Source organism: Narcine bancroftii, chromosome 1 (assembly GCF_036971445.1).
Source record: "Narcine bancroftii isolate sNarBan1 chromosome 1, sNarBan1.hap1, whole genome shotgun sequence".
NCBI lineage: Eukaryota > Metazoa > Chordata > Chondrichthyes > Torpediniformes > Narcinidae > Narcine > Narcine bancroftii.
In genome coordinates, this window is record NC_091469.1 from 101,038,817 (window position 1) to 101,053,114 (window position 14,298).

The following is a 14,298-nucleotide window of genomic DNA, read 5'->3' on the forward strand; positions in this document are numbered from 1 at the left end:
TGGAAAGGCTGCCACAACTGTAGCTAGCTGCTACAAGCTATGGCTCTACAGACCCTATAGCACAGGAGAGGTTATAGCTGTATGCAGGTTAGCTTAGAAAGAACACACTGTTCCCAGAAATAACAACACGAACCCCAGTTGGGTGTAGTTAACACACTCAGTTTTATTGGGCTCACAGCTGAGAGGCATGCTCTAAGCCCTCTCAGCACTGATTGGTGTGTTTGTGATCAGCTTTCCCTGATAGACCAGTCAAGTTCTTTTGGTTGTGGCCAATTGGAGGGCAGTGCTGCAGGCCTCGTGCAGTCTGCTGGATTGTTGCATTTGTCCTTCATTTTGTGAGGTCCTGTGGGGGAGATGCGAAGGGCTGACACAATTTAATATTTTGAAACTCAAATTCATTCCCTTTAATTTTTCTGTCCACTATTTCAAATCTAGGGTCCACTTGTTACATTAATCTTTCCATCTCATCACCATTCTTCCTTACTTCATCAGTTAACACTTCCACAGATTGTTGAAAAAAAGTCGAACATTTGCATTAATTCACCAGAAGATAAAGAAGCTTCCGCACATTTTTCTGCTTTTTTCTTAATTGTAGGTCATTCTTGCTTTTTCCTTTGCTTTTCTCGGTCTTCTTGATCACTAGAGCTGTGAGTGTCTAGAATCTTTTTTAAATTCTCTTCTTTTTTGTGCTCTGTGCATGCGCGGAGTTGAGAATGTGCAGAGTTACTTCTGTGAGAAACACAGCTCACTGATTAAATAATTTTGCAGAGTCAATAGGTGAAGCGATATAACCTTTTTATTCAACGCTCTTGCAAGAGCGGGTGTCCTTCAGAAAGGCACACACTGATCATTTTTATATACATTTCTTGGTGTTAATAACCACTCCTCTGTTAATTTAATTGGTTAGTTAACTGAGTAACTGATATATTAGTTTAATCTATCAAAAGCTGTTCCCCTCTTCGTCTTAAAGCTCACCTTTGTTTACTTCTCCCACTACCCTCATTTATTCTTATCCTTTTTTGGTATGATGCTTTGTCACATGTTCCCATTCTTTCGCAGTGTTTTATATATCAAGTTGGCCTTGCCTGCAATCTCTTGCAGGAACTGACCTTCCTTTGTATTATAACAGACACATCCCCCCACCCCCCCCCACCCCCACCTCTCTTCTCTAACAAGTCTCATATCTGCTTTCTCTGGACAGCCATTGTTAGTTAAAACTGCTAATTACATTCTGCTGAAACAACACTTTGGATAATTTTCACAATTCCCCCCATTTTTCTATTTATCCTGCTGTTTCTGCATCATTGGAGATAGAAACATAAAATGCCTCCAATCTGGATATCATAGTCTCTTCCACTTTCTCAAGGCTTTCACAGTCAAGTTGTCCCATCTTCTATGTCCCTTAAGGGCATTTATTTCATAATTGCAGTTTCAATAAGCCCGTGCACACAGGGTATAATGCAACATCCCACATCAGATAGTACTCCTACCACCTCTATTAAGGAGGTCAGTATGGAGACTATACTCCCTTCCATTTTCCAAAGTACAACTCCAGCCACCCAGTTAGTGAGATGTCCACTTCCGAATTTTCGGCCAACTCCTCAGCCAGAGTGGAGAGGCCCTGCAATGCTTTTGTAATAGTTTCATTAGGGGCTGTATTGTTCAGGATAAAAGTACAGCAATTTCCACATAACATTACACCTACTCTTCCTTTCTCTGCTAACATTATGTCTAGCACTATGCTGTTTTCACAAGCCATGTGACTGGTGGTGTCCAATTGCTCAGTAATTTATAAACCATTGTTGTAGTAAATATAGTTTATCAATCCACATTTTTATTGGTAGTTACCCACCAAAAGTGGGTTGACTCAAACCCTGCTGCCATCTGATTGCTTGCCTTAAATTCATTAGGTACTACCCTTGGCACCCCAAATGAATCAATATAAATTTGGTTATTGAAAGACGTCCCCAGGAATTCCCTCTTACTTCTCTTTATCCCTATTATCTTCTCCTGTTCAAATCCCAAGGTGAAGGGTATGGCAAATTGAATGATTGCACAGGTGCCCTTCCAGTTAGAAGGAAGAATCGGTCTAAGGATCCTGCCTCCGCAGAACCACCAGAGATCCGCTTGAGGAACATTCAAGGCTGAGTAGTTCCCTCCCCTCTCTTCCTTTTTTTTTTAAACTTTATTTAAAATTTTATGACATGAATAAAATAAAAATTACATTTAAAGAAATAATAAAAAATAAGATAATAAAAATTAGAATACTACATCTTTAAACTACACAAATTAACCCCCCCAATAATTATAACACATTAATCGTCTAATTTAAAATTAGTCCAACCCTCCCCCCAAAATAAAGAGTGAAGAATTAATTAACAATGTTGTAAATAAAATAGAAAAAACCCCACTTACAAAAAAAGGATAAAATTTAACAACAAAAAAAATTACTAACAACAAAAAAATATCAATACTAAAATAATACCCTTAAACATATATTTAAATCAAACATAATACATGTATTTAACAAATGAAATCCACTTTAAAACTAAGTTCAAATATTAAAATCATATATCAACCACATATCTGTTATACAAAAAAATCATAATTAATAATACATAAATACAGAATTTCCATTAATACCAAGTTTCCTTTATAATTCATCGAGAGAACAAAAACATCCCTTAGAAAAGCAATCAGATAAACTTTTTATTCCCTTCCCCTTATATAAAAAAAGGAAAAAAAAGAAAAAGTTCAAACTCTTATAAAATTCTCCATATTCTTAATTTATATCATCTTCAAAATTCTCTATCGAAATTAACTTAATTTTATTAAACTCTTCTCCCTCAATGTATTTGTACTTGATTTTCTTCTTTTTCTTCTTATCACCTTTCCCCTCATCTTCCTCTTCATCTAATTCAACATCCTCAATTTTTGACTTATTATCTTCTGTGACATCATCCTCTTAAAAAAGAGAAAAAAGAGAAAATCCCCCCCAAAAAAAGAAAAAAAGGAGAGAAAAAAAACCTCCTAATTCCCTCTCAATTACAATCAGAAAACAAAGAGTTAAAAAAATATATTTATTTTTTAAAAAATTTAAAAACCTTCACTTCTTAACCCAAAAATTAAAAAGAATAAAAAACAGGTCGGAGGTCACGACTACCTCCTCCTGTTTAAACCGCCCAAAGCGGTAACTCCCCCAAAATATTGGGTGTGAGATAACTCACAGGTAGCTGATGACTTCTGGAAACTAGTGCCCACCCAGTTCCCTCTCCCAACTCCCATTTCATTAAACTATCATCATTATTTAAACTATTTAAACTCTTCTCAAAAAAAAAAGATAAAAGATTTATTTTTTTTAAATCAACGTTACCACTTCGGTCACCATTGCTTCCATTTCTTTTAAAAATCTGGATCCCACCTTACATCTCTACTCTCTTTGGAGACCTTAAAGGATTACATCGTTCCTGAAACTGCATGATTGGTAGAGACTGAGCAATGTCCATAACCTCTTTAGGATTGTCAAAGAACTTTGGCTGATTTCCATCCTGAAAAATCTTCAGTACCGCAGAATACCTGAATGTTCCTCCCCTCTCTTCCATCGCATCTCGTACCTTTGTGCATAGTCGTAGCTTTCCTAGGTTCTTCGTGAACAATCTTCCTTGTCTTGAAATGCAGGCTGTGTGATTTCCTGACTCAGTCGAGAATGCTGGCAGAATCCGGACATCCTTCTTCTTCACAGGAAGGAACATCAGGGAAAGAGATTTACAGAACTGGTTACCCCAGGCCACTTTATCCTGATACCAAGCCATCATGCACCTCATTCCTTGTCTGCCTTTATCCCAACCCAACGGAAATGGAACTACCTGTGCTATCAGACATACAGAAGCACATGCATAGCAATTGCTCTTGTTTAAACTCTTCACTGTATATTTTACTCATTCTACCCAGACATTTGTATCCCCATATCCCATCTCAATCTCAATTGTCTGTATAAGGTCCTCTACCTTCATTATCTTTACTATTTTTGGATCATTGGGTGGAGAATAGGGTTTCACGTTGGGCATTATTGTGAAGGTACTATCAGTTGGATTAGTCTTGGATCCTTCTATGATTATTCTAAAACAACACACCAACAGGTCCTTTCCATTGATGTTTATCCCCATTCTAAATTTCTCTCCATCTACTCCTTTCAAGTAGGTTTTTCCCTTTATTTCCTCAATCTATGAGGTTCATTTGATGGTCATATAGACAGGATTACACTCTTTGCTCCTGCAGTTTGTGGCAAAGGGTCCCCTCCAAATTGACATGACTTTTTTTTTATATGAGATCTTGTACTAGCCATCCAGCCCTAAGTCTGAGTGGTCCACCATATATCACTCCAATAGGGGCAGTATCTATTAAGACTCATATATTTCTCCTGAACACTATACCATGTCTGACTCTCGACCCCTCCACATTTTATTAAACTACAAGCATCGAACTGTATCACCTGCGGTTTAGAACTCTTGGGGATGGTAATGGTGAACTTTACTGGCCGAGGGCTTGATTGTGGATTCTAATCCTCTCCCTACTGGGGTATGAATCCCATTGGCCCCACCCAGGTTCCCAGTTACCAACCCTATCCAGCTTATCCACCACCATCTCATGTTTCTTTCTACTGAAGGAGGAGGGTTGTACATAGGTATTTAACTTATGTTTCATAAACTATTCAAAGTCCTGGTCTAATGACCATTAATGTCTTTTCAACTGGATCTTGAGCGGGTCTTTGGTGGGATGTATTTGCCAAGTTGGCGGCTCCATAGGGGTCCCCACTAGTCCTTTCACTCTGGTGTGGTGTCCACCCTTTTTCAGCAGGTCTTATCGCCGTCTCAGTGGTCAGTAGGGTTAGAAATGGTCCCTCCCAACTTGGCTGAATCTTGGAGTCCTTCCACATCTTAACCAGAATCCAATCACCTGGTTGTATTTAGTACACTGCAAATTCAAGTGGAGGTGTCTGGGCCAACACTCTTTTTCATAAGAACAGATAAAGAAGAAGCGAGAGCCAATATGTAGTTCCTTAGAATTTGTCAGTGAATTCTACTGTAGGCATTTCCCCTGCTCTTCCCAAAAATGGCAGTCTGAATAGCATCTCATAGGGGGATAATCTGACATAGCTTCAAGGAGCCATTCGGATTCACAGTAATGCTATAGGCATTTAGTCCAGGGTAACTTTGTTTCTAGCACCAATTTGGACAATTGTTTCTTTAATGTCTGATTCATTCGTTCTACCTGTCCTGAGGAAGGGAGATGCCATAGGGTATGAAAATCCCATGTTATTTCTAACTTTTGCATTATTTCTTGAAGTATCTTAGAGGTGAAACAACTTCCTTGGTCAGAGTCTATGTTTTCCACCAGCCCATAGCATGGTATAATGTGCTCTAAAATAACCTTTGATATTCCCCCTGAAGTGGCCGAGGCCACCAGGAATGCCTCTCCTGTCAGGTGATCTATTAGTACTAAAAGGTACATCTGCCTACCTTCCTGAGGTAGTTCTATAAAGTCTACCTGTATACTCTATATGCCAGGTTCTCTTCCTCCCCTTTGGGATTTTCTTAGTATTTATTTGTAAACTTTTTGACACGTTAGACACCCTTCACGTATCTGTTTTTCCATCATGTATACTCCCTTGCATCCATATTTTCTCAACACTATAATCGCACATCACTTGTGACTCCCTTGGTGCAGGATGGCCAGGATGTTTCTCCTTCTTGGAGAAATTCTCTCTTTCGACTTGCCCATTACCGCACGGGTTATAGCTGGTGGTCCTGCTTGAAACAATACCATGCTCCAGAAGGTACTCCTTCTTGAGTTTATTTAATAACTCTCTTCCATCTGGGAGAATCCACTTCCCTTCTTCAGTGTTTACTGCCCCCATTCCATGAAATTCCTCCTCTTCCTCTTTAGTAAATATTTAGCTTGTTCATAATCCACAGTGGGAACCAACACATATATCTCAGATTTCAGGACCGAGGGCTGCTTCCTTTTTGTTGCCTCTAACTTCTGACGATTCGCCTTTGATGATTATTTATATATACTACAGCTATCTCCCTGGGCAGCAGTAGGCTCAATAGTACCTACATGACCAGTTCCTCATGTACTAGATCCTTCCCGCTCCTGTTTACTAGCCGTGGTTCTTGCCAGATTTTTCCCAAAGGTATGTACTGTAGAGCGTGACGAAAGAACCAAAGACTTGTTGATCCAAACCAAGGCTTTTATTAACTAAAAGACTAGAGCATATCACAAGTAGGTTGACCAGTCAATCTCAGTCATCCTACACTACAATCTATACATATATACATTGGTGATAAAATCTGTACTATCACATTAACCCCTTCTTTGAGAACTGACCCCGGGGAGGATGAAGGTTAGGGGCTGTACCAGTCAGGGGGTCTGACCATCTGGCGTGTCCGCCATGGTGCTGGGATTGGGGTCGCCAGAGTTATGTCGCCGGCAGGCTGGTAGGGTGTGGCCACTGCTTCGCTCAATTCCCCAATGGCGTTGTCAACAGTCTAGCCTGAGCTGGTGGGGTGGTGCTAGTCCCTCTGTTCAAGCACATGACCTGGGGGAGAAGGAAGAAGGATGTTGGGTTAAAGGCACTGCTGCACCTGATCCAGCTTGGGCTAGGTCCCTTACCGAGACTGTGTCCTCCTGCCCGTCCGGTTACTCAACAGGCATAATGCGGGTTCGCATGGAGCAGAGTCACTCAATCAACCAGGGGTCATTCTTTGAGTACCAAACGTGGCATCATAAGAGGACTGGACCAGGAACCGTGAGCTACGCAGGTATGGTTGTTCCCAATTCGGATTTCCTCGGGAAAGAGAACATCCTTTCACGGGGGTGGCATTGGTCGCGGTGCATAGGAGGGAGTGGATGGAGTGTAGGGCACTAGTGAACACATCCTACCAGTGAGAGGTGGGGAGACATTTAGACCAGAGGGCAAGCATAACTGCTTTCCAGATGGTGGAATTCTCTCTTTCGACTTGCCCATTACCGCACGGGTTATAGCTGGTGGTCCTGCTTGAAGCTCCAGAAGGTACTAGCGCAACTCTGCGCTCATAAACGAGGACCCCCTGTCACTGTGGCTGTAACTGGGGTACCCAAAGATGGTGAAGATGCTGTGCAGGGCCTTTATCACTGAAGAGGCAGTCATGTCCGAGCAGGGCACAGCAAATGGGAAGTGGGAGTACTCGTCGATGGCCATAAGGATGTAGGTGTATGGGTTGGTCGATGGTAGGGGCCCCTTGAAACCTATGCTGAGACACTCAAAGGGGTGGATGGCTTTGATGACGTGGGTGTTCGCTGGACAGAAGAAGTGGGGCTTGCACTCAGCACACACCAAGCAGGCTCAGCTCATGGAGCGAATCTCCTCGACCATGTAGGACAGGTTGCGAGCTTTGACAAGTGTGCGAACCAAGTGACCCCTGGATGACAGAGCTCCTCGTGGAGTCTCTGCAGCCTGTCCAGTTGTATGTGGGTGCAAGTCCCCGTGGAGAGCGCATCTGGCGAGTTGTTGAGTTTACCAGGCCGATACAGTATGTCATAATTAAAGGTGGAAAGCTCGATTCTCCACCTGGCGATTTTGTCATTCTTGATCTTACCTCGCTGGGTATTGCTAAACATGAAGGAGACCCCAGCATAAAACGTCTGCCAGTGAGGTAGTGTCTCCAATGATGTACTGCTTCGACTATGGCCTGGACCTCCTTGATAGAGGAGTGTCAGCTCTCAGGACCCTGGAGGCTTCTGGAGAAGACTACTACCGGCCGGCTGGTCGGCCTGGTTCAAAGTGGCTGCCAGTGCAAAGTCAGACGCATCGCTGTCGACTTGGAACAGAATGGACTCGTCGATGGCGTACAACATTGCAGCAGTGATGTCCGATTTGATGCGGTCGAAGGCTGCTCTGTCTTTGGTTGACAGGGGCAAGGAGGTGGTCGTGATGAGTGGCCGTACCTTTTCGGCATAGTGTGGAACCCATTGGGCATAGTAAGAGGAAAAAGCCCAGGCAGCGTTTGAGTGCCTTCTGGGTGTGGGGGGGGGGGGGGGTGTCAAGACCACGAGGGGATGCATGCGGCAGGGTCCGGCATGACCACCCTGTTCTCCACCACACAACCTAGAATTGCGAGTCGAGTGGTCCAGAAGACACACTTGTCGAATTTGTAGGTTAAGTTCAGTCAAATTGTAGTCTGAAATAAATTTTCAAGGTTGGCATCATGATCCTCCGTGTCATGGCCGCAGGTGGTGACATTGTCCAGATACAAGAAAGTAGCTGCCAGCCCGTTCTGGTCCACCATCCAGTCCATTTCCTGCTGGAAGACTGTGACGCTATTTGTGACCCCAAAGGATGCCCTGAGGAATAGATACAGCCGCTTCAAAGGCCGTGAATGGTCGGTCTTCTCAGCGGATCGGGAGCTGTTGACAGGCCGAACGCAAGTCAATGGTGGAAAATACACAGTATTAGGCGATCTGATTCACCACATCTGTGATCCGTGGAAGGGGGTGCGCATTCAGAAGCGTGAAGCAGTTGATTGTTTGGCTGTAGTCAACCACCATCTGCGGCTTCTCCCCTTTTTAACAATCACCACCTGGGCCCTCCAGGGACTCGAACAAGGTTCGATAATGCCCTCGTCCAGCAGTCTGCTCACCTTGCCTGTGATAAATTTCCTGTGTTCATAACTATATTGCCAGCTTTTGGTGGCCACAGGCTTCCAGCCAGGAGTGAGATTTGCGAAAAGCACCGGCAGAGTAACTCAGAGGATGGAGAGACTACAGATGAGGCCCCACAGTGCGAGAGTGGGTGGCTTGGGCCTGGCAGGTCTGAAGATTCAGCATTGAGGAGTTGGTGTTGCTGCCTGCAGCCTGCTGCTTGGTGTCAGCAGTGGGGCAGTCAGTCAGGTGGTTGGCAGGTCCGCGGTTGGCAGCGTCGGTGGGTACCGAGTCGGTAGCATCGGTCCCAGTTGCGGGTACCTAGTCAGCTGCCTCGGTGGTGGCGGGTCCCCAGTCAATGGCGGCGGCAGTGATGGCTGCAGCGGGCTCAGCAGTGATGGCAGCAGCCACTGAGGTCAGGGCTGGGGCCTGGTCGGACATTGCTTCGTGAGGTAGGGTGAACGTTATTGTGGCGAGGGTGGGTTGAACCTTGTGCACATGGCATCTGCCCTGTGATGTCAGGTGCTGCCGCGCGGTAGAGCCCTCGCTCTCATTGGACAAGAGCTCTGAGGAAGAAGTGTTTGAATGGGAGGGTGGCAATTGGGCTTCACACAAGGCACTGTGTTTGATGGCAGCCATTTTGGAGCGACAAAGTGGCCATTTTTAAGGCTTTTCTCGCTGGGCACTGGGACCTGTTGCGCTTGTTCTTCCTGCAGAAATAACACTTTGGGGTTGCATCGGGCAATGTAGCAGCAGCCGATAGGCTGTTGGTGTGCCAGGGGGTAGTAGGGTAGAGGGAGGGCATCCTACTCACATCAGAGTGTGGGGTCCAGCCCCAAGAGTACATGTTCATACCCAAGACCACAGCCTCCATTGTCTCTTCAATCTGGATCACGTCCTTTAGGTTTTCTCCCCCATGCTTGATCAGGCGCTGCCTCAACTTATTCAATCGAACCCCAGCCACATAGGCATCCAAATGAGATCGTCTGTGGTTTCCGCAGCAGTTCTGTCTGTGCAGGCACAGTCCTTGCCCATTGCCCTTAGTGCCTGAAATATAATAAGCTCTACAGGACTCACCGGGCTGTTGCCTCCTTGTTGCAAGTTTGTACCGAGCATAGACCCCATTCATCAGTCGCTCGTAGAGTCCTTTCAGCACCTTCATGGCTGTGGCATAAGTGGTCACGTCCTGGACACTCTGGTAGACTCTCGGGGACAACATAGTCATCAATATTTGTAGTCGATGGGTGTCCTCTATCACGGCAGGGTCAGAGACCTGTAAGTATGTTTCAAAGCATCTCACCCAGTGATTAAAGTCATTCGAGGCTGTAGCTGACTATGGATTGATGTCGAAGCATTCCAGCCGTAGCATACGCTCCATTCCTTCAAATGTTTAGTTAATAAAATTGTAGAGTGCGTCGAAATAACCAAAGACTTGTTGATCCAAACCAAGGCTTTTATTAACTAAAAGACTGGAGCATCTCACAAGTAGGTTGACCAGTCCAGAATGAACTAGTCTGGCTAGGACCAATCCTTTAAGACTGCCAGTAGGTGTGGCTACGCTCTCAGCCAATCACAGTCATTTTACAGTACAATCTGTACATATACACATTGGTGATAGAATCTGTACTAACACATGTACTATCCCAAAGGCATACTTAGAGTCAGTGTAGATAGTCCCGTCTTTACCGTCCAATTGTTTAAGTGAACAATTCAGAGCGAACAAATCACAAGTCTGTTTGGTAACCGGTCAGCCTCAATCACTCTGCTCTCATTGCCATCTATTACTGCATACCCATTGTGCCTTTTTCCTTGGATTACCCAGGATGACCCATTGATAAATAACTTCCTCTTCATGTCGAGGGATGTCTCTGAGGTCACCCTCACCTTTGTCTGGTACTCTATAATGCCCAGATAATTATGTTCCAAGTCTTGTCCCCTGTGCTCCCCTCTCCAGATTAGGCTCCCCTTTCATCAACTTGAGATATAGGTTTTTCATCTTTTGTGCATATGAATCTATCCTCTTCTTCTTTGGCTTGACTTCGCAGACGAAGATTTATGGAGGGGTATGTCCACGTCTGCTGCAGGCTTGTTGGTGACTGAAAAGTCCGATGTGGGACAGGCAGACACGGTTGCAAGGGAAAATTGGTTGGTTGGGGTTGGGTTTTTCCTCCTTTGTCTTTTGTCAGTGAGGTGGGCTCTGCAGTCTTCTTCAAAGGAGGTTGCTGCCCGCCGAACTGTGAGGCACCAAGATGCACGGTTGGAGGCAATATCAGCCCACTGGCAGTGGTCAATGTGGCAGGCACCAAGAGATTTCTTTAAGCAGTCCTTGTACCTCTTCTTTGGTGTACCTCTTTCTCGGTGGCCAGTGGAGAGCTCTCCATAGAACACGATCTTGGGAAGGCAATGGTCCTCCATTCTGGAGATATGACCCACCCAGCGCAGTTGGGTCTTCAGCAGCATGGATTCGATGCTTGCGGACTCTGCCAGCTCGTGTACTTCGATGTTGATGATGAAGTCATTCCTACAGTCAACAATAACCCACCAATCCCAGGAACTTTCTTAGTTTCTTCTTTGTTTTCAGGAGAACCAGTTCCAATATCCCCTTAATCCTTTTGGGACTAATTTTCCTTTTTCCCTCACTTATTAAGGTGTCTCAAATATTTTGCACCTTTTTCTAACCCCAGTTGAACTATTAGGTCCCTTCCCAGGAGGTTATTTCCAATATCTGGAATGTGTAATAATTGCCCCATCTCTTCCTCATGATACATTCTGATCATAATGGGCTCCAAAATAGGTACAGAAAACCCTTCCCCTTTTACCTTTGATTGTTGACTAGTGAATCTAACTCTCTCGGGTATAAAGTTTAACGACAATCTAGTGGCCCCTGTATCCACCAGAAAAACAGCATCCTCTTTGTTGGGTTCCATCTGTAGATTTATCAAGGGTACCCAGTGGGTGGGGGGGGGGGGGGGAAAGAAACCTCTGACCCCACTAATCTTCCTCAAAAGTCATCAGAGGAATAGTATCTCTCTCGCTCTTTAATTTGTGACATTCCCCTTTGAAATGTCCCACTTTTCCACAATAGTAACACCCTGCCTGCTGGGGTAACCAAAAACTCAAGTACATAGTCATAATAACAACCAAAACATTTCCATCGCTCAATTTCTCTATCAGAGGTGTCCCTCTGGTGGAGTCTAATCTCCTGAATGGAAGGTATACGGCTCGTGGAGGAGGACACATGTTGCACTAAATCTTTGGGAACCCAATCCTGATAACCCTGCACTGTAGCTTTAGCTGCTTTATCTGCTGCCTCATTAAGTAAAGAAATCACATCTTTACCATAGGTATGTGCTCAACTTTAAACTGTAAACAAATTTGTATATTGCATGGTCCCTTTAAGAATATTCCTGGCCGTCTTAGTTCTATGTTCTGTAGTATTCTGCACAAACTGGCTGCAGTATCTATTCTTCTCGGCTACCTCCCAATTTGCCTGGCTGGTAGAGCGGTATCTTATGTTCTTTCTGCCGAGTTTTCTCTGTCCTCACTGAGGCTTCAGTTTAACTTTAAATCGTGCAATTGCAGACAAATGTGATTTAACAAAAGCTTCTAGAATTTTCCACAGACTTTCTTTAAATCTTAACTTCTTTGTTACAGTGGCCAGATGATTTATCGTGGCTCTGGGTTCAACACTAACAGGATCTGAAAATACTTCAGGTACCGCTGGCACAGAGGGGACCGCAGCTGGGGGTGCTCTAGATATGGGTGGATAATATGATAGTGGTGGTCCTTAAGTTTAATTGATTTGTTAATGGAGTAATTGATATGTTAGTTTAACCTATCAAAAGCTGTTCCCCTCCTCGTCTTAAAGCCCACGTTTGTTTACTTCTCCCACTACCCTCATTTTTACTACCCCTACCCTTATTTATTCTTATCCTTATCTGGTGTGATACAATGCCACATGTTCCCATTCTTTCACAGTTTTTTATATATCAAGTTGGCCTTGCCTGCAATCTCTTGTAGGAACTGACCTTCCTTTGCATTGTAACAGACACGCCCCCCCTCCTCTTCTCTTACAAGTCTCATAACTCCTTTCTCTAGACAGCCATTGACACTGCTCATTACATTCTGCTGTAACAGTACTTTGGATACTTTTCACAATCCCCCTTTTTCTATTTATCCTGCTGTTTATGCATCAATGGAGATAGAAACACAAAATGCCTCAAATTTGGATAACATCATAGTCTCTTTCACTTTCTTAAGGCTTTCACAGGCAAGTAGATACAGCGTATCCCCTTATGAGGGGGTCATCTTCTACATCCGTTAAGGGCATTTGTTTCATAATTGCACTTCTTCACTCAATATCACTGGCCATTGTCCGGGAAGACCTTGTACAATAATGTCCAAGGTCTCCCTGGGGCCTCTCTCCTTTGGATAGTACCTTGTGAACAGTTCCAGGATCCTTTCTCAAGTTAGGCCTCTCTTCCTTTTCTTGCTCGGTTTATCCTTCTTTGGTGGCATTGTTAATATCTTCTGTAGATCTTCAGGCAGTTCTTCCTTATATTTTCTGTAACTTTTATATTTTTTGTCATTTTTTTTCTCAACTTTTTGAGGAGAGCAAGGATTGTCATTCTAACCCCACGTCATCACATGGCACGCCCCCACCACCACTGTTGTTGACTATGATGAGTCAGAAAAAGGATGAAGGTTAAGAATATGACATAACGGCGGTCTTGCTCCCAACAGGATTGTACTGTGAATTTTGGAAGGGGAGTGAGAGGGATCATAGCCTGCATTAATGCAACAGAAGTGGAGAGCGTTAGTACCTTCAAGTTTCTCGGAGTCCACGTGTAAGAGGACCTTTCCGGGAGCAAGCACTTTGAGGTTTCATTGAAGAAGGCAGCTTTTACTCGATCTTAATCATTACTCCAACACTACAAAATACCTGTCTACGCTATCGAAGTGACTTTAATTCTTACACATGTAACGGTGAGCAAATCTCTTTCCAAACAGTAATTCAATGTATACTATTGCAGCAAGTAAGATTTCCCGTCCATTACAATAAAGTTCATTATAAAAAAGACACCTGCTTACATTACTTCCTGCAGACAAAGCAAATGATTTCGCTGATTGCTCATAGGCATGCATATATATTTTATATCTGCATCCAAATTGAGTGTGAAACTTAAACTTCGTCTCTTGGCGGCCGCCGGTAAAATTCCCAACAGCGAGAGCCAATTCCAGCAACAAAATGGCGATTGAAACACCAATTTCTCGTGCCACGCAACGGCTCCTAAATCGGGGGGGCCAATCAGAATGCATGGGCGGTGCCTCGTGCGGGGCCAATCAGAATGCACGAGCGGCGCCTCGTGCGGGGCCAATCAGAATGCATGGGCGGTGCCTCGTGCGGGGCCAAGCAGAATGCACGGGCGGTGCCTCGTGAATCACGTCGGTGCGGACGGTTGGGGATGGCTGTTTTTGGTGGGAGCTTGGTTGTGGCTCTGGTGATGACAACGTTTTCCTTAACAGGTATGGGCATCACAGAGAGGTTACCGTAAAAGGATGTTAGTGAGTTCGCTGCCATCATATACAATATTGCGTGTATGAATATCCATTAGG

The 14,298-nt window shown here is 44.2% G+C and overlaps 2 protein-coding genes across 23 annotated transcripts in view; one reads left to right on the plus strand and one right to left on the minus strand.

Annotated features, from left to right (window-relative positions):
* The window catches only part of LOC138761686 (uncharacterized), a 155,809-nt gene extending 141,680 nt beyond the window's left edge, over window positions 1-14,129 (minus strand). For 3 of the 18 annotated variants that reach the window (XR_011356447.1, XR_011356445.1, XR_011356448.1), the window contains exons 1-2: window positions 13,774-14,116; window positions 3,615-3,734 (exon numbers count right to left, since the gene is read on the minus strand). Coding sequence is in view for 11 of the 18 variants with exons in the window: in XM_069934268.1 (XP_069790369.1) it covers window positions 3,615-3,734; window positions 13,774-14,001 (348 nt within the window). In the remaining 7 variants the exon portion in view is untranslated. Of the gene's footprint in view, window positions 1-3,614; window positions 3,735-13,120; window positions 13,722-13,773 lie in introns of those variants that run through there. The other 15 variants (XR_011356450.1, XR_011356441.1, XM_069934339.1 and 12 more) reach the window with 12 other exon arrangements.
* LOC138761668 (lectin BRA-3-like) overlaps window positions 14,072-14,298 on the plus strand; it is a 123,511-nt gene continuing 123,284 nt past the window's right edge. For 2 of the 5 annotated variants that reach the window (XR_011356421.1, XM_069934220.1), the window contains exon 1: window positions 14,074-14,208. Coding sequence is in view for 3 of the 5 variants with exons in the window: in XM_069934240.1 (XP_069790341.1) it covers window positions 14,148-14,208 (61 nt within the window). In the remaining 2 variants the exon portion in view is untranslated. Of the gene's footprint in view, window positions 14,209-14,298 lie in introns of all 5 variants that reach the window. The other 3 variants (XM_069934240.1, XM_069934230.1, XM_069934207.1) reach the window with 3 other exon arrangements.